The sequence below is a fragment of the Panthera pardus genome, unplaced genomic scaffold (genome assembly GCF_024362965.1).
Source record: "Panthera pardus isolate Hobbes unplaced genomic scaffold, ASM2436296v1 HiC_scaffold_6, whole genome shotgun sequence".
Lineage (NCBI taxonomy): Eukaryota > Metazoa > Chordata > Mammalia > Carnivora > Felidae > Panthera > Panthera pardus.
In genome coordinates this window covers 1,409,854-1,429,172 of record NW_026526991.1, presented here as the reverse complement: position 1 = coordinate 1,429,172, position 19,319 = coordinate 1,409,854, and the positions used below count along the sequence as shown (strand labels likewise).

The 19,319-nt window shown below is 56.0% G+C and overlaps 2 protein-coding genes across 5 annotated transcripts in view; both read right to left on the bottom strand.

Moving 5' to 3' along the window:
* Positions 1–1,502, bottom strand: part of MGAT3 (beta-1,4-mannosyl-glycoprotein 4-beta-N-acetylglucosaminyltransferase) — a 56,461-nt gene extending 54,959 nt beyond the window's left edge. Inside the window, exons 1-2 of the mRNA XM_019446933.2 lie at positions 1,384–1,502; positions 883–1,069 (exon numbers count right to left, since the gene is read on the bottom strand). The gene's annotated coding sequence lies outside the window, so the exon portion shown is untranslated. The remainder of the gene's footprint in view (positions 1–882; positions 1,070–1,383) is intronic.
* Positions 1,503–8,801: 7,299 nt separating this feature from the next.
* TAB1 (TGF-beta activated kinase 1 (MAP3K7) binding protein 1) overlaps positions 8,802–19,319 on the bottom strand; it is a 33,025-nt gene continuing 22,507 nt past the window's right edge. The window contains exons 6-11 of one of the 4 annotated variants that reach the window (XM_019446925.2): positions 18,671–18,884; positions 17,965–18,108; positions 15,674–15,818; positions 13,886–14,108; positions 12,688–12,850; positions 8,802–10,601 (exon numbers count right to left, since the gene is read on the bottom strand). In XM_019446925.2, the coding sequence (XP_019302470.1) occupies positions 10,394–10,601; positions 12,688–12,850; positions 13,886–14,108; positions 15,674–15,818; positions 17,965–18,108; positions 18,671–18,884 (1,097 nt within the window). In that variant the 3' untranslated portion in view covers positions 8,802–10,393. The remainder of the gene's footprint in view (positions 10,602–12,687; positions 12,851–13,885; positions 14,109–15,673; positions 15,819–17,964; positions 18,109–18,670; positions 18,885–19,319) is intronic. The other 3 variants (XM_019446926.2, XM_019446928.2, XM_019446929.2) reach the window with 3 other exon arrangements.

Genomic DNA, 19,319 nt, shown 5'->3' with positions numbered 1-19,319 from the left:
CAAAGGAAAGGGGTTAAAGTGCTTGCCATGGTGATGTGGGAAACTGAGGCAAATAAAATGAAATTCCCTTACTGCCTCCAGCCCATTGCCAAATCCTTGAAACCGGCAGAGTGACCACCCTCTAGGGGCTCAGCTGCCTCCGTGATGACACTTTGCTAGGGGGCAAAAGAGAACCTTGACTTAACATTGTCCCAACCTCCAGGATCCTGTAAATCTACTTCCTTTAAGTCAACTGCCCCAGGACCTATGCTGGCAATCCTACTCCAAGCCTATGGCCCCTGATATGCATCTGAAGGCTCTCACGACTGAGGTTTTATTAAAAAGTTAACAGGGGCGCCTGGGTGGCTCGGTCGGTTAAGCGTCCGACTTCGGCTCAGGTCATGATCTCGCGGTCTGTGAGTTCTAGCCCCGCATCAGGCTCTGTGCTGACCGCTCAGAGCCTGGAGCCTGTTTCAGATTCTGTGTCTCCCTCTCTCTGTGCCCCTCCCCTGCTCATGCTCTGTCTCTCTCTGTCTCAAAAATAAATAAATGTTAAAAAAAAATTAAAAAAAAAAAAAAAAGTTAACAGCTAACCCCTCAAGGTCCTGGAAACCTTGCTTCCAAAATACCTTAGAGACACTCTATCTCTGAGCCCCTCCCAACCCGAGGGTGTGTAATGAGTTCCCATCACGACCCCAGGGCTGCTCTTCCAGCCCACGGGTCCTGTCCTCGTGCTTTAATAAAATGACCTTTGTGCACCAAAGGCGTCTTCAAGAATTCTTTCTTGGCCGGCGGCTCCGGACCACCCCGCCATCACCCCAAAACTTCGTCAACATAGCAGACCCCAAAGGGGTCTGTCACCTGGTCTCCTGGCCAGAGCAGGGCACAGGCCAGGCCTCTTACCTTTGTGTTTGTAAACAACTATGAGATTCTGGGTCTCCCGCTCTGGAACCAGCATAAGGGCTGCTTCTAAATGGGGCCAGGATGACATTGACTTCTCCCGCCCTGGGCTGCCCCGTTCCAGCCGCCCAGAGGGATTCTGGGCCTCGCCGATCTCTGCAGTGTTCTCTCCCATCACTTTGAGCCCGTCCTACAGGAAGAGAAGCGGAAGCTCAGAACTGGACCATGTCCTGCCTGAGATCTCACAGCCACACCTTGTTGTGTGATGGCCAAGTAGGGACAGAGGCCTGGGCACGTGCCTCAGGAGCACATCCCCAAGCTTTGTGGCCTTGGGCAAGCTGCCGGGCCTTGGGCAAGCTGCCCGACCTGGCGCTCCCTTTTCCTGAGGCCACACTGAACATGGCTTTCCTTTCACTGGGGCTGCGAGGTGGCCAGGGTACGAAGCTCACAGCAGGCCTGACCAGCCAGGCAGCCTTCCCCAGAGGGCCTGGATCCTGGACTTACCTGAGGGCCCAGAGGTGTCATAAGGACCCCTCCTGGCGATTTCTTTTGTTTTCCTCCTGGCCCTTGCTGCTTGCCATCATATGATACACTCACCATTTCCTTGTTTATTGTCTTTCTCCCCACTGGGCAGGGCCAAAGCTTTGTTCCTCATCTGTGGGATCCTAATCAGGCACGCAATGCTATTTACTAAGTGAATAAGTGGCTGTGGGGGAGGGCAGCCTGAGGCCAGTCAGAGGTGTGGTGATGCCGGGAGAGGTGATGGTGGCCCGGCCAGGGGAGGTGGGGCTGGAGGAGGAACTGATACGGCCCCCGGTGGGTGGGTGGCCCCGGGTGGGTGGGTGGGTGTCGGGGAGGAGGAGGGTGACGGGGCAGACTGCTCAGTGGGGTGTTTGATGGGGAAGGCTGGCCCCTTGACAGACCACCCCCGGCAGCTGGGGTCAGGCTGGGTCCCAGGCGTGACATCACCGCTGGGCAGAGCTGGCGCCTTGTCTCATCCCCCTCAACATCCTCTGGGCGAGGGTTTGGTGCTTAGCCCTGAGGTACGCCCGTCCGCACCCCATCTTCCACTCTTCAAACTCCATACCCTCGACCCCCTCCTCCTGGAAGCCTTCCCTGATTCTCCTGCTCCTCACCTCCTCCTGCCCACGAATTCCTTCTTCCTCTACGCCTGCACTACTCACTCACTCAGGAAACTGTTCTGAGACTGGCCCTGGGTGCTGGCGCCATGGGGGTGCAGAGATGACCGTGGCTCAAGGGACACAAACCTAGAAAGCAAATCACAGCCTGACTTCAAACCCAGGCAATGCATGAATGCTCTTTTAAAGAAAGTATTTCTCGTGGATCCTGGAGTGGTCCTCCATCACTTTTATTACAGTGTTTCTTTTTGTTTTTTAATGTTTTTATTTATTTTTGAGACCGAGAAAGACAGCATGGGTGGGGGAGGGGCAGAGAGAGAGCCCTCATCCGACTTTCCGTCGCTATGAACTTGGCTACTCCCGCTCCAGGTGCTGCCTATGAGTGAACCCTACCGCATTTGTCCTTTGGTGATGGGCTTATATCACTTGCTATAATGTCCTCAAGGTTCGTGCGCGTTGTAGCAGGAGTCAGAATTTCCTTGCTTTTTTTTTTTTTTATCCCCCAAGTAAACTCTACCCCCAACATGGGGCTCAAACCCACGACTCTGACTCCAAGATCAAGAGTCGCACGCTCCCCTGACTGAGACAGTCAGGCGCCCCAGAATTTCCTTCCTTTTTAAGGCTGAATAGTACCCTATTGTACGTACACACCACATTTTGCTTTTCCATTCATTCATTCATCCACGGGCCTCAGAGGCTGTTTTCACCTTTTTGCTATTGTGAATAACGCTGCTTCGTGCACGAGTATCTGTTCCAGTTCTCGTTCTCGCTTGTGTTGGGTGTGTACCCAGGTACGGAATTGCTGTAATTGTATGTTTAACTTGGGGCTTATTTCTAAGGCGATTGTTCAGATGCATCCTAAATAAGATTAGAGCCGATTTATTTTTTAATTCATAGATTCAACACCCACTAAATTTGAACCGCTCATACTTTGCAAGATTATGTCCTGAGACTCCAGTGACACACCCAACAGCTGCACCATCCAGTGGGGCTGAGCTTGAGCCACGAGTGGCTATGGAGTTCTGGAACGTGGCTGACTGCACTTAGATGTTCTGTGTGCTGAAATACACCTGTATTTCTTTCTTCTTTCTTTTCTTTTCTTTTCTTTCCTTTTCTTTCTTTCTTTTTCTTTCTTTTCTTTCTTTCTTTCTTTCTTTCTTTCTGGAACGTGGCTGACTGCATTTAGATGTTCTGTGTGCTGAAATACACCTGTATTTCTTTCTTCTTTCTTTCCTTTCTCTTTCTTTCTTTCTTTCTTTTTCTTTTCTTTCTTTCTTCCTGGAACGTGGCTGACTGCATTTAGATGTTCTGTGTGGTGAAATACACCTGTATTTCTTTCTTCTTTCTCTTTTTCTTTCTTTTTTTAAATTTATTTTGTGAGAGAAAAAGCGCATGTGAGCAGGGGAGGAGAGAGAGAATCCAAGCAGACTCCGCACTGACAGTGTGGAGTCCAATGTGGGGCTCAAACTCACGAACCGAGATCATGACCTGAGCCAAGATCGGGAGTCGGACGCTTAACCGACTGAGTCACCCAGGCGCCACAAAATACACCTGTATTTCAAAGACTTAATACGGAGGAGAGATCTTATTAGTAACATTTATGTTGAATACACGTCAAAATGATAATGTTTGGGCTGTCCTGGGTTCAAGAAACTATAGCATTAAAACAACATTTGTTTTGTTTCACTTTTTATTTTTTATTTTTAAAAAAATTTTTTTAATGTTTATTTATTTTTGAGACAGAGAGAGACAGAGCATGAATGGGGGAGGGGCAGAGAGAGAGGGAGACACAGGATCGGAAGCAGGCTCCAGGCTCTGAGCCGTCAGCCCAGAGCCCGACGCAGGGCTCGAACTCACGAACCGTGAGATCGTGACCTGAGCCGAAGTCAGCCGCTCAACCGACTGAGCCACCCAGGCGCCCCTCGTTTTACTTTTTAAAATGTGAGCCCCTGGAGAATCCAACATGGCATGTCTGACTTGCATTGTCTTCCTGCTGGATGCTTAACCTACCAGATTAATCCAGGTGCTTTCCCAGCCTAGAGGAGCCGCCTAGAGCTCAGAAGACTTGGCTGGTCCTCTTATTTATTTTTAATTGAGGTGAAGTTCACATAATATACAATTAACCATTTTATTTTATTTTATTTTATTTATTTTTTAATGTTTATTTTTGGGAGAGAGAGAGAGACAGAGTGTGAGCGGGGAAGGAGCAGAGAGAGAGGGAGACCCAGAATCTGAAGCAAGCTCCAGGCTGTGAGCTGTCAGCACAGAGCCCGACGTGGGGCTCGAACCCACGAACCGTGAGATCATGACCTGAGCCGAAGTCAGTTGCTTAACTGCCTGAGCCATCCAGGCGCCCCAAGCCATTTTAAAGTATACGGTTGCAAGTGGCACTTAGCACAGTCACGGTGTTGGACCACCCCCACCTCTGTCCAGATTTCGACTTTCTCATCCCCTAGAAAAACACGCCCGTTAAATCATCACTCACCATTCTCCCCTCCCTCAGCCCCTGACAACCACTAACCTGCTTCCTGTCTCTGGATTTGCCTACTCTAGACACCTCATTTAAAAGGAATAATACGGGGGCACCTGGGTGGCTCAGTCGGTTGAGCGTCCGACTTTGGCTCAGGTCATGATCTCGCGGTCTGTGAGTTCGAGCCCCGCGTCGGGCTCTGTGCTGGCAGCTCAGAGCCTGGAGCCTGCTTTCGATTCTGTGTCTCCCTCTCTCTCTGCCCCTCCCCTGCTCATGCTCTGTCTCTCTCTCTGTCAAAAATGAATAAACATTAAAAAAAATTAAAAAAAATAAAAAATAAAAAATAAAAGGAATAATACAGTAGGTGACCTTTTAGGATCGCCTTCCCTCACTGTCTTCCGGGCTCATCCATGTCGGAGCAGGGGTCAGAACCTCAGTCCTTTTTATGGTTGACTACCACCCTGTCGTGTGGGTATGCCACCACGTGGGTGCCTTCAGCTGCTGACGGATGACTGGGTTGTTTCTGCCGTAGCTACTCGAGCAACGCTGCAGCGGACGTTTGTGTATCCTTTCTGCGTGGTTGTATTGTTTTCATTTCCTGGGATTGCTGAGTCACATGCTAACGGCTGCTGCTTCTTGTCTTTTTATTTATTTTTATTAGTATTACTTTTTTAAATGGGAGATCAAGAAGATCCCTTTCCAATTTTTTTTTTAAATGTGTATTTATGTATTGTTGAGAGAGACAGAGCACGAGCGGGGGAGGAGCAGAGAGAGACGGAGACAGAATCCGAAGCAGGCTCCGGGCCCCGAGCTGTCAGCACAGAGCCCGATGCAGAGCTCGAACTCACAAACAGCGAGCTCATGACCTGAGCTGAAGTCGGATGCTCAACCGACGGAGCCACCCAGGCGCTCCAATAAATAATTTTAAATGCTATTTTTGAAAAGAAAAAAAAAAGTTGCTTTTGTAGTAAAAAAAATTTTTTGATATTATGAATTTGGCTGCAGAATTCACCTATTCAAAATAAATCGAGACATCTAATTTGTTAGAAACCCCCAAGCTTGGGGGGTACTGGGGTGGGAGCAGTTTTCTATAAGGTAACGGTGTTTCCTGTAGAAAAATTCCAGAAGCTCTTCCCTAGGCAATTCATCTATGCTTCCACGTTCATCTGACACTTCTTAGACACTGCCCGTGAGGTGACTGAGGGAGAGTCTAGGGTGGAGGGGGCCGAGGGGGGTCTCAGGGCTGGGGGAGAGAGAGGAAGGAACGAAGCCTACGCTCCACACACTCCCGGCAGGTGCCGGGAGGCAGAAGGCGGGAGCTATGGAAGGTTCTTGAGCTCAGCCCTGTCTGGACCACAGGATGGCTTTGCTGAGGTGACAAGCATGGGAGCTTGATCACGGAAGGTGTGGAAACAGTCTGGGGCTCTGAGGCCCACCCTGTCCGTGTCCTGGCCCACTATGTGACCTGGGAGGAACAAAGGCAAGGTGCCAGACTGCACAACTGACCCACACGGCCTGGTGTCTGTCCTCTGACCTCCCTGAGGGTCTCAAAGGCAGGAATGGAGTCTGTGAACTCGTGTCACTATTCTTCAAAGCCGGCTGCCAGACACTGTGTCTGTCCTGGAGGAGGCCGCCCAGGCTCATGGAAATGTCAAGTGCCTGTCTTTGCTCTGGGCTGACATCACCTCTGCGTGGGAACAAAGCGCGTGCTCATGCCGAGCCTGTCTGGTTTGGCAGTGATCTGTGTTCTTGTTTGGTTTCAAAATAGGGGGCCCAGAAGGCAAAACCATGAAAGATGCCCTTGTTGGAAGAAATGTTCAGGAGCCCAGCTGATGGCCTCCCTCTGGGCTTTGGCTGAGAAGAGGCAAGAGTCACACACCCAGTCCCCAACGTCTGGGTTCCTAGGGGAGGCTGGAGGCCCCCCTGCTACCTGGGAAGCCCCAGGTAGAGCCCTCATTATACGACTTTATCGTGGGGGGCGGGGAGTGGGGGGGAAAGGGGCAGCAATCTCGGCTAACGCTCTTGTAACACAGCGCAGTCCATTTCCACATTTGCCGGGAAGGGCCATTCTCACTTCTCATAGCTTTGGCGACTCAGCATGTCAGGCGATCTTATGAAGAAGTCGGTTGGATCCTCATATTACAGACGAGGAAACAGAGGCTCAGCATGAGCAAGCAACTTGTCCAAGGTCACGCAGGTCATCCCAAACTCATTTAACATACATGTGAGGGGCTCCTATGTGGCTGGCACTGACCTTGGGGCTCGGACCCAACGGAATAAGGTAGACAAAGCTCCCCCTCTCACAGCGTGGACATCTTCGTGGGTGAGAGAGACAACACAGGTAAACAAGCCAGAACGTCAAGAGTTTCTGTGAAGCGGATTAAACAGGGAGATGTGGCAGGATGTGGCTGGCGTGGGACCAGGGCAGGCCTCTGTCAGGAGGCAGCATTTGAGCTGAGGTCTGAATGACAGGAAGGAGCCAGCCGTGTAAAGAGCCCGATCAGGTGCGTTTCCCTAGGACGTTCCGGCAGCCCGAGTGGCCCCCGACGGGTCTTGCTACCAGCGTCAGCAGCGGTGGGATCCCCCGCCAACAGGTGCATCGTGGAGTCGGCTCTGCGGTCCAGCTGCAGGGCCAGTCGGTGAGAACTCGAGGGACCAGATGAAGGCTGGAAACAGAACAAATCCTAGTGAGGATGGCCTGAGACAGTCCACGGAGCTCCTGGTGTTGCCGGGTGTCCCCACTGCCTGCTCACCTGCCTCGGGTCCCGGGATGAACAGCAGCTCGCGAAGTCCTAGCTCTTCTGGTCTGATCCAGGCCAGAGCCCCAAACAAGCCTGTCTGTCCTGTGAGGGGACCAGATGTCTTCAAGGGACAGGTGGACACAGGCGGTGGCTGGGCTTTCTCTGGTTCTATTTGATCCAGGCCCCAGGGAAACAGTGCTCTCCCCAGTGAGGTGGTGGGGGGATGGTTAAAGGTCAAGGCTGGAGGGAGGGGGGGGTCCTGCTGGCTTGGCCCAGCGCCGGCCCTGGCCGTCTGTCTGCCTTGTGCGTCAGCGCGGGCCTGCGGCCTCGCAGCTTTGCCTGGCTGCCCTGGTTCTCCTCCTGGAACTGACCCTTGCCGTTTCTGAAATCCTAAGATTCCTCAACTACCCCTCTCTGCTTCACGGCTTAATCCACCAAAGGGAACCAGGAGGCTGACCCGGTGCCCCTTTCGGCCCCAGGAGGCAGGTTCAAGTGGACTGAATGACACCGAGGGTGGGGAACAGGGAACACAAAGCCGGCAGAGGGCAGTGCCTTGCCCCCACTTCTGGGACAGAGCAGGTGCTATGAGAGACCCAGGGGCCTAGGGCTTGGCTAGGGCCACTTGTGGCAGGGATTAGGCCCACCTGTCTGTGCCTCAGTCGCTCTGAGAGAAGGTACACACACCACCTCCCTCTCAGGGTGCTGGGCTGACACCGGCCTCCAGAAGGACTCGGGGGCCAGCAGTGCTATGGGCCTCCCGAGGGACAGCTGGAGAAGCTGAGGAGGGGGAGAGAGCCTGGAAGACGGTTCTGCAGGCTCTCGGCCCAGAGCCCCTTCCCGGCAGAGGGGCGGGGGCATCGGGAGCCTCAGACGCCACCATCTAAACCCTGACCTTTTGCTTTTGTTTCTAAGCAGACGCTCTTGTTAGAGGGGGAAGTTCTTAATTCCTATAAAGCAGGAAGAGGCCAGTATTTATGGAAAGTCCTCCACCCAAACAAAACCAAAACAAAGCAGAGCAACTCCCTGGATGTCCACGAACTGCTGACAGGGGGAGGGCAGTGTCCTAGTGACCTGCAGCTCTGTCGGCCACACCACTGCCCACAGGGCCTAGAGAACGGTCACCCTCTCCGGATGTGCGGGGACAGGGACGCCGGACAACCTAGCGCTCTCCCCTTGGGCGGTGAGGCTGGCAGGCCGGGTCCCACCAGAAGGCTGGGCCTTGCATCCGTGCTCTGCCACCGCCCGGCAAGCGAGCTGGGGCCGCCGGCTGCCGACGGGGACGGGGAGGCTCCACTTCCCGAGGCCGCGGCGACGGGAGTCCTCAGTAACTGCACTCTTTTTTTTAATTTTTATTTTTAGAGAAAGAGAGGGAGGGAGCAGGGGAGAGAGAATCTCAAGCGGGCTCCACGCTCACCACGAGGCCTGACGCAGGGCTTGATCCCACGGCCCTGGGATCAGGACCTGAGCCGAAATCAAGAGTCAGATGCCCTACGGATGGCGCCAGCCCGGCGTCCCCGAAGCACTGTAAACGCACGTTGTGCAAAACCACCAGGAATAAAGGCATATCCTTCCTTTATTGCAGTAAAAAAGTGATTCTATTTCTAGAACCAAACAGCATCACAGAGACATTCCGAGGAGCCTGACGAGAAAAGAACGCTCTTTGTTCGCAAGCCCTTGTGTCACCTGCGCAAGAGACACAGCTCCGTGGTCAGGGTCCCCGCCAAGAGGCGCCGGTCCTCCTCGGGCACGGCCCCCTCGGAAATTGCCCCCTGCCCCCCCCAGCGCAGCACCCTGGGCCCCGCTCGGCCGCGGGGAGCACCGCAGAACGAGCAGGGCCTCGGCACTGGCCTCCGATCATCCGGAGTCCGGGCACCCTGGAGACCGCACGCGGCGGCGGTCCCTGGTGATCTGGGTCTGGGGCGTCGTGGGCCAGGGGCCTGGGAGCCAGGGCAGGGCAGAGGGGTCCGGGGAGGCCTCAGACCCCGGAGAAAAGGTCTGAGTGCGGCTCCATCACCCACTGTGGGAGTCAGGAGGGCTGTGGGCCTCCTGCCTCCTCTTCCCCAAGCGGGGGGTGGCACTCCCGGCCCACAGCCCTGGCGGTGGCCTCTGCCCACCGACAGCAGAGAGCATGTGTGATACGGTCTCAGGGCCTGGGCCGGTCTGCTCCTGTCCCTAAGTGTCTGTCAAAGCGGTGCGTGTCTCTGAAGCCCTCGGTCACCCGCGGCAGCTGGTATCCAAAACCTCTTCCCTTCTGGAAGTGTTCCCCACTGTTCTTTCAAACGAGCCCCCAGGCCTGACTCGTGACCTGTTTTTTCCTTACAGCCGATAGAACTTGTCGTTGGCAGTAAAGCCGGCTAATTTTAGCAGCTCCCCGGTCCAGGGCCTTCCTCGGCCCGGGAAGGGAGACAGCAGAGCCAGCTCACCCCGACCCAGGGCCTCCCCGTTCCTGGAGGGGCCTGACGAGAGCGGCCACCGTCCCCGCTCGGTCTGCGCGCATCCTGCCCCCTCTGGGGGGCTCCTGTTGGATCAGTTCCCTCTCGTTCCTTTCCACCGGACCTGCCCCTGTGCAGGCCACCCCAGGCTCCCGGCGCTTCCCCTGGTCTCCCCAAACATTTGCCGCTGAAAACCACCCGGGCAGGCCCAGGGACGGGGGCAGGCTTTGAAGGTGCAGATGCCAACCAGGGTTCCACGCCGGAGGCTGAAGAAGAAAGGGAGGGGGGGACACCGCCCACTGGTGAGGGGGCAGTCGCAGTGGCCACGGGCTCTTCCAGGGGAAGGTGGTGGCCTCGAGAAAGCCGTGGCTGCCGGGCTCGTGGCACGCAGGGTCGCAGGAGAACTCCCCACGCTCCGTCCCAAGTGGCGGGCTTGTGGGCCAGCGCGGCTCCTGCACTGAGCCAGTGTTCTGAGACCGCAGTGGTCCTGAGTCTGCCTGAGGAAGTGGCCTCCAGCCCTCTGTGCGGTGACAAGTCTGCACTGGTGCTCTCTCAGAGAATGTTCTCTGCAGCACCAAGCACTGTGGGCTGAGAGTATGGTGCAGGCTCAGGACCGGGCACACCGGCCCCCACGGGCACAGGCAAGTGGTAGGAAAAGGACCATCCCGCCCCAGAGCTGGGCCCCCTTGCCCCCATGCAAGGTCCTGCGTGGGCCACATTCCCCGGTCAGGGCTATGGCGCCGTCATCACACTCTGCTCGCCATGGTCCACGCTCCAGAGACGGTAAAACTCGGCAAAGTCCACATAGGGCTCGACCCGGCCATCCTCCCCGGGCGGGAGCGAGTGGGCAGGCCGGGAGCGGAAGAGGCCCCCGTCTGAGCTGGAGCTGCTGCTCTGGGTGTGCGTGTTGGTGGACTGCAGGGTCAGGGTCGGGCTCTGGCTGTGGGGACAGGGGAGACTCAGTCAGGGACCCTGGCTTCTACCCTACGACAGAGAGGCCCCTGCCTCAGCCGGCCCCTCAGGCCACAAGAGCCAGACCAGCCAGAGGTTCTTAGGAGCTACTGACGACAAAAAAAAAAAAAAAAAAAAAAAAAAAAAAAATCAAATGTCTTTTCTAAGCTCTAGCTATAGGCGGCTACTTAAGTTAACTAGAATTTGGGGCACCTGGGTGGCTCAGTCGGTTGCAGGTCTGACTTCGGCTCAGGCCTGATCTCACGGTTCGTGAGTTCAAGCCCCAAGTCAGGCTCTGTGCTGACCGCTCAGAGCCTGGAACCTGCTTTGGATTCTGTGTCTTCCTCTCTCCCTCGCTCTGCTCTTCCCCCACTCGTGTTCTGTCTCTCTCTCTCAAAAGTAAACATTAAAGGGGCGCCTGGGTGGCTCAGTCGGTTAAGCATCAATTTCAGCTCAGGTCATTATCTCATGGTTCCTGAGCTCGAGCCCCGCGTCAGGCTCTGTGCTGACATCTCGGAGCCTGGAACCTGCTTCAGATTCTGTGTCTCCTTCTCTCTCTGCCCCTCCCCCACTCACACTGTGCCTCTCTCTCTCTCTCTGTGTCTCTCTTTCAAAAATAAACATTAAAAAAAAAAAGTTAACTAGAACTTAATAGAATGGATCACCCGGTTCAAGGGCTTGATGGCCACACACCCTAGTGGCTCCCGTACAGGACACGGGACGTTCCCACCCTCAGAGCCGCACTGAGCTAGAGGGGATCCATTCCAGCTTCTCCAGATCCCACTGATCACAGCCAGGAAGGATTCTTCTCCCAAAAAACTCACTCACTCCTTCTCTCCCTCACACTGGCTGGGTGGGGATGGGCCCCTGTCGTCAGAGCTCCCTGGGCGGCGCCCCCCCCACCCCCCGTCACAGAACGCCTAACAGCCGGTATCACCTGCCCTCCCGCCCTCCTGCACACTCCCAGCACTGCCCAGCCCCCAGCACCAGCCCGCCCACAGTGGGCCCTGACTAGTGCTCAGATGCAGGGCCCCGAGGAGTCAGAGGTGCGGAAGGACGGCTGGCTCTCCCGCCTGCTCTGTGACCACTGCTATCACACTCTGCCTCTGTGGGCACCGCTCACCCTGCAGGGGTGGGGGGGGCCCGCTCCAACACACTCGCGATGCCTGCCGCGATGCCTGCCGCTCAGCAGCCCGGCAGGACCCCTGGGCGCACAGGGGTGGGAGCAGGGGCACGCGGGGGCGGGGAGATGGGAAGGCCCCCTGGGAGGCAGTGGCCACTCCCTCCCAAAGGGCCTTTCCGATTGGCCGCATCCTCCGAGTGGGCTGGCTGTGGCATCCCTGTTATTCTGTGCCGGGCTGGAATGTGGAAACCGGAGCCCTGGGTCCCCTGGCGGGGTGGGGGGTGGGGGGGTGGACATTCCACGGAAGTAGGGGGGGGGGGAGGGACACCAGACCTGTGAGGCAGGTCTGTGGTGAGGAGGGGCCAGCCCACTCACCCCTGGGCTCCCGGCCTCCCGCTGCCTCCACCGCTCCCCCTGCTTTCAACTAGACAACTCCCTTTAAAGCTAAAATGAGACACTTCAGTCAGAGCACCGGCTCTGGCAAGCAGCAAGCCGGGACAGGCCAGACAATGTCCCTCAAGCACGACGCCACCGGGGAGGAAGACCTGCATCGCGTGCTCCAAGACGGGCAAAGATGAGAAAAGAGAAAAGAACAGAACCTTCCCATAAGTGAAAACTAATCTGTGGGACCCACAGGAAAACACGACCAGCGGGCTGCCTGCATCGGCGACCCATCTCCTCCCAGCCCCCCTCATCTGCTCTGCCCCTGAACCTCCACCCCTCCCAGGCCCGGCTTCAGTGAGCTGTGGGAACCCGCAGGGCTGCGTCCTCCGGCCTCTACATCTGGGGGAAGCCCGGGGAAGGGGCCGGGGAATTTGAGAGGTACGGGACACTAGCGCACCCCACCCAACGTGGCTCGGCCGGGACTCGGCCCCACGGCCGTTCGTGTCCAGGTCCGAGGGCCCTCCCGGGAGGCGGGCCCGAGGGCGCCCGGGGTGAGGTGAGGGCTTACTTGGTGAGGGTGGGGGTGGCCTCATCCAGGGTGGAGGCGCTGTGGGCCCCATTGACCAGCTGGCCCTGGGAGGGCATGACGAGGGAGAGGGTCACGCTGGTCTTGCTGGTGCTCTGGGCGCTGGAGTACGGCACGGACACGGGATACACGCGGCCTCCTGTAGCTCAGAGAGAGAGAGAGCAGTGGGCTGCAGGCAGCAGCTGGGGGGGGGGGATCCCTGGGGTGGTGGGAACAGGGCTACTGCAGGGCCTAATAGGAACAACGTCTGAGGGGCCGAAGAGGGAGGCTTGGCTCTCTGCCCCTTGGGACAGCGAAGGGACGTCTGTCTCACGGCAGACTCTTCCAGGCGGGCAGGGGGATCCTCTCGGCAACAAAGCGCGGCCGCTGCTCAAAGCGGGAAGAGTGAGTGCCGAGCAGGCTCAAGGAAAGGGTTACTGCCCGGCTTCCCACGACGCTTTCAGCCAAGGGGTAGGCTGAGGTCGGCCCAATGAAAATATGGTTGCAATAACAACAAGCTAGAGAAAACTCCAGTAACCCCAGTGTCCGTGGGAGAACAAATCCATCTGTGCTGCCTGCGCGCTAAGGCTGGCTCGTTTCAAAAAAGAAAAGGAAGCGCAGCCCCTAGGAACCGATGGTCGGGACACTGAGCAGCGCTGGGAGAGACACAAAAAAGAACCACCGCCTCTCTTCCCGAGCGAGCCCACTGCAGAATTACAAAGGCAGAAAAGAAAGCATCTCGCCCCACCCCCGACACTGTCCAGGGTCAGAGCCAGGTTTCGGGGTACCCTCTGACCACAGGCCTGACCTCGCCTCTGTCTCTTCCTTCCAGAACCTCAGTTCTTCAGTAGAAGGGACGCCATCTGTCTCTAGGGTTTTAGGGACTAAAGGAACTACATGGGTAGAGTGCCAGGCACACACCAGTGGCAGCCGTCACCCCTGTTATGTGGCTTCGAGGCTTGGCAAAGTGCTTGTCCACACACTCAGGTCTTTAAGAGGTAGGCGGGCAGGTGCTATAATCCACATTCACAGGCAAAAGGGAAAAAAAAAAAGCTGAACTCAGCTCGGAGAGGCTTAAAGTCAGAGAGCCCGGATTGTAGCCAGGCCAGGCCTCTGGCTCCGTGTCCACTGCCGGCAGCAAAGCCCCCCACAGCCCCAGCCGGCTTCCTCCCACGGCCTCCTGTCCATGCTGTGCGCATACCTGGGGCCGGGGACGCTGCGGGCTGGCTCATCTCGCCTAGTGGGTAGCCGAAGTTCCTCACCAGCAAGGTCATGTCCTCATGCCTGGGGCAGAACTTGGCACGCTCCCCGCCACTGGCAAAGGTGTCGCCGTGGATGCGCTTCACCCGGTCCACCACGGCCTGGGCCACCGCATCCAGGGAAGTCTGCTTGGCGAACTCAGTGTCGATCATGGCGGCGATCTCCTGGAGGAGGGGGGTGAACCTGGTGAGGAGTGGGGTGGGGCCCCTGGACTGTGGGCCACAACTCCAGAGCCTAATCAGGATGCTTACGGGGCATCAGCCAAACAGGTGAAGGAAGTCACCACCAGTCAAGCCTGTAAGCCGAGCTTTTCAAGGTATTCAGGATAATTCTTCTGGAACTTTCTCATTAGTAAAGGTGTGACCTTGTGATTTCTCCGAGTATTGGCCTCCACACCAAAACAATGGGGGCTAATGTCCACCTCGCTACGTTTTTAAGGGAATTAAAAAACACGATGGATGGGAGGACATTCTGGAGACCACTAAAAAGTGCCGTATGAATTGTCGTTATTACTAAGCTTCCTTTCCTGGAACTTACTGTAGGCTACGATATGCCGTTTATACTAGAAAGTGAGAATACAGAGTGAAGGTGGGCCCTGTCCTCAGAGAAATCCACTATCCAGTTTTTTCTAGAACCCAGCAAAAGCCACTAGATAATTCTATGGCAAAAACCAAAACTAAAAAATCACACTGACAATAAGATCACAAACACAAACTCCTCTACGGGATGGCTGGCCAGAGTCTCTTAGAAGTAAAGTAGGGGGGCTGGGGCAGGTCACAGAAAATGACTGAGCCCCAGCCGGTGTGGGCTCGGCTCTGTCGCTGTCACTTCAGGCAAGACCCTGAACTCTGTGAGCCCCAAGTTCCTTGCCTCAATGTGTCAGTGAGCCCCTGCCTCCTGTGTTACAAGGCTACTGGCAGGGACGATAAGACAAAACAGGTGAAAAATCTTGAACACGGGTTATCAGGAGACAGGCATAAGTTTTCCGCGTGATTTTTAATTAGAAAGGACAAAGTAGAAAAGATTACTTTCCTATAGGAATTACAAATGGAAGGAGAAACACAGCCTGAATTTACTATCCAAGGTCAGGTAAAGGCAGCCTCCCTGCAAAACCATCCTGAAGTGACTGTCTCAAAGCCATGCTTTAGTGACAACGATCTGACACGTGTGTTCCAAGTGCAGCGAAAATAAGCAGCTCCCACTGGCTGGAGAACCTATCACACCTGGCCCTCAACACAATCCCCAAGAGCTAGGTGTTATCACCCCATCTCGGAGATGAGAAGCAAACTATAATCCGGGGGCACAGCTCAGAGGGGAGGGAAGGGGAGGGAGGGGAGGGGGCCGAGGGAGGCTGAGGCACAGGCCACAGCCCTCTGGGCTCTCGTCTTCCGTCCAGGGCCCTTCCCAGACAGACTTCAGAACAATTTGCCCATGGACATTCACTTCCTTCTCTCCCTCTTCCCTTCCGGCTGTGCTCAGCGCCGTGGGGACCGACCCTGCTTCAAGCCCAGAACAAGCACAGCTTTGGGTGGGACGGGTGTTCTTGGAGCTCTGAGCCTTTTCTCCCCCCCGGCTTTGAATGCAGAGAAGGTGTCCAGGGCTGGCATTCGAGAGCTAGAGCTCTGGGTCCCGAAGCACTTTGGAGCCAAGCAGAAGGGCTGGCTGGGCCCCCGGGGGAGCTTGCCACCCTGCGGGCCGGCTGGCAGGGCTCTGCCCGGGCCCGGCTCACCTGGTTGGCCTGCCCAGGCCCGTGGGCTGCCTCCAGGGCCTTGTACAGCCCCTCCGACATCAGCACCAGGAAGCCGGTCACCCCCTCCAGGGGCTGTGCACCGTGGATCTCGGGTTCTGCAATGATAGGCTTGGACTTGGCGGCACTGTAGGAAGAGAGTTGGGGGAGAGCTGTGCTCAGAAGGGCCCCCAGAGGACATTTTTCTGCTAAGGGCAAGAATCTACCCACAATGTAAACTAAAACGCACATCTGACAAGAGGAAAAGAAACAGGAAAGAGAAAACCAGGAAAAAAGACCTGTCTTCTGAGGGTGTCTTAAAGGAAAAGCTCTGAGGGCCACGAAAGCGAGTGGGGCAGCTGGGTCAGGACAGAGAAGGTCGGGCACCCACTCCCGACCCTGGTCGACATCTCCTGTCCACAGAGCCTGTGCAGTGGCAGTGAGGACGGCGAGAGGGGGTGGATCGCTTTCAGAAGCCCACTCCTCCTGGGCTCCTCCAGAACAAGTATCCCAGCCGACTCAGATGCCACGTACACGTCCCTCCCGCACTGGGACCCTTAACGGAGGCGCTGGCAGAGTCAGCGAATGTCACAGAACTCTAACACGTGCGTGTGCGCACGGAGCCAAGCAGAAGGGTTCCCGGCAACAGCACTCAGAGGAGCAAAGTCTGGAAACGTCCTGGGAGCCCATGAGTAGGGGCCGGTGAGGTGAGCGCTGATGCAGCCACACTCTGGGACTCCGCAGCCCACACCCCGCCCTCAGGGACAGAGCAGCGGCCCCCGTCAGGGAATAAGTGAGGTGCAGCGCTCTGGAAAGCAGATGCCAGCACTTGGGGGTGCTTTAAAAAGGATGCTTTCGGGGCGCCTGGGTGGCTCAGTCGGTTAAGCGTCCGACTTCGGCTCAGGTCATGATCTCTCAGTCTGTGAGTTCGAGCCCCGTGTCAGGCTCTGTGCTGACAGCTCAGCGCCTGGAGCCTGCTTCGGGTGCTGTGTCTCCCTGTCTCTCTGCTCCTGCCCTGCTCATGCGCTCTCTCTCTCTCTCAAAAATAAACATTAAAAAGGATGCTTGCCCCGTCCATGCGCACGCACACACGCACGCACACACACACACACACGCACATGTGCACGTGGACACGATACGCAAGAAACCAGCAGCTTCTGGGGAAGGAGTCCGGCCTTGCGGCGGGAGGAAAACTTACTTTTCATTGTATACCCTTGGCGCTATTTGAATTGGTTCTAAACTACAGGTGTACCTTCCAATTAAGCAAACAGAACCCCACAAATCAGAGACAAAAGTTTCCAAACTCAATTGCCTAAATTTGGTGAGAGTAAGGAGTTTTAATCCCTGCCTTCTGGGCCACGACGAGCCTGGCTCTGACGCCAGGGTGTTTGGTATGATTCCCCCATGGCTCCCCCATCAAATACTGCGATGGCAACACACACACGCACACACAAGCCTATTTTCCCAGTCAATGTTGAGGACGTTGCTCTGGATTCAGGAGGCCTGGGTTCGAGTCCTGCCTCGGCCCCCTGCTAGCCCTGTGACCAGGCAGGCTACCATTTCCTCACAAGAACACAGCTTTGGGACAACAAGCTCACGAGACCTGAGTAGGGACTGAGTAAGAACGCACGTAAAGAGCTGGGCACAGGCTTGGTACAATGAAGGCCCACGATCATCATCGCGGCCCATCTGCTGCTACGAGCACTGGGTGGCACCCACAAGGGCAGTGTCCTCCGAGGGCTGTGTCCAATTTGTCTCACACCTCTGCCCCGGCCCCAGCCACGGACAGCACTGACCAGCAGGTCTTTGGTCCGTCCCTATCCACACCAGGCAGCTCGTGCCAACACTGGCCTCTTGTGTCAGGCCCTGTGGCATTGGTCGCCACGCTTGGCTTTGACCCAGCTCCCCAACACGACCCAGTGTGATAACCCTGCTTGTAACCAGAGTCTGGACACCAAGATAAGGGCCTGAGCTTAGGATCCCCACCGTAAGTTCCTGCTTTGCTGCTCCTGGCAGCACCTTTTAAAATACCCACTTAGAATTAAGGCTTCCAAAAGCAGTGACCTCCACCCCAACCACCTTGAAAGTAACAGGTGCTTGCTACCCTACGCTAGAACCCCAACTCCTGGTTCGTTGGGTTTAGGGCCACACGCCAACATCTCTGGGAGGAAGAAAGGTCTTCTTGGGCTCTGAATTACCTCAAACTACGTTTTGTCCCTAGAGCCTAAAGTCTGCTTTTGCCCAGGCCCTCTGGCCTTACAAACAAACGGGGGGCAGCTGGATGGGCCACCTACCTCAGTAGGTCGATGTCAGTGTAGCCGTACTTGACCTTGTAATCCCCGATGCGCCTGGTGCTCTCCTGCCCACAGATGACCCCCACTTGCTTGATCTTTCCTGCATCCAAACCTGCCAGAGGGAGGACAACAGGATCCCAGATCCTGTCCGTCATGAAAAACTCAAAGGAGGGGATCCAGACACAGCCACAAAAACAAGGCAACGAAGACCCAGCGAACAGAGAATGAAGTCACACCAGGACGCCCTGGAGAGCGGCTACCCCGAAGCGCCCCGGGGTCCCCGGAGCCCAGCCCCATCAGAACGCTCCCTCACTCAGCGGCCTGGGCTGCAGAGCTCCCTGGGAATTTGGGGGGAGGGGGCAGCTAGGCCGAGGTGGCTGCAATCCTGGGCCTCCTTTGGCCTTTCAGTCTCCGCCGATCACAGTACCTACCGCACGCTCACTACTCTCGCGAACATTTGACACATACGGACTCCCGACCCTCACAACGCCCCAAGATAGGTGTTACTATGATTCTCATTACACAGATGGGGAAACTGAGGCACAGAAAACTTAGGAAATTCTGCGTATCACCAGCTAGTAAGGGGCAGAGCTGGGATCCACCCCCAAGGTCACGGCCCAAGCAAGCCCTTCACGCCTCTCTCTACGTGGACACGGGAAGAGGACGCAGGGGGAGCCGCGGAGGGGTCGGCCCTACCCTCGCTCACCCAGCTGAGAGAGGCGGAAGAGCTCGTCCTCGTTCTCCGTGGTGTGGTCCACGTTCAGCTGGGTCACCTGCAGCCCGTCCACCGTGGATTTGCATAAAAGGGCACGGTTCGTACCTGTAGCAGAATTTGAGCGGCTGAGCAAAGTCTGGGTGCAGGGAGGGGCAGGACACGTTGAGCAGAGAGAGAAAAGTCAGGCATCTCACCCAAGGAAATCCTTGAAACGAGCAAAGAAAATAGGCTTAGACCACTGGGGTGAGTCACCAGTCAGGGCGTGCTGATGATATTAAGGAATTAGGTTAAACTTTTCCAGTGTCATCCTAGGATGATTAGGATTTTAGTAAGAGACCTTTTCTCTAGGGAGACATACTGAAATATCTACAAAGAGAAAACGACATGATGTCTGGGGTTTGTGGGGACAAAGGGCTGCAGAGGAAATGAGACTGGCCCCAAGGAGGTGATCGCTGTGGCCGGGGTATGGGCACACGGGGGTTCGCTACATGCTTATCTTTTTACATTTTTTAATTCTGTCCACAATGAAATCCAAATATCCCTGTGGCCCCTCACCCAGCCCGTCTCGCCGTCCTTTGTGGGATGCCGAGTGGGTGTTCTGGAGCCAGGCAACCTCTTCCTGAAGAGGAAGCCACTGAGG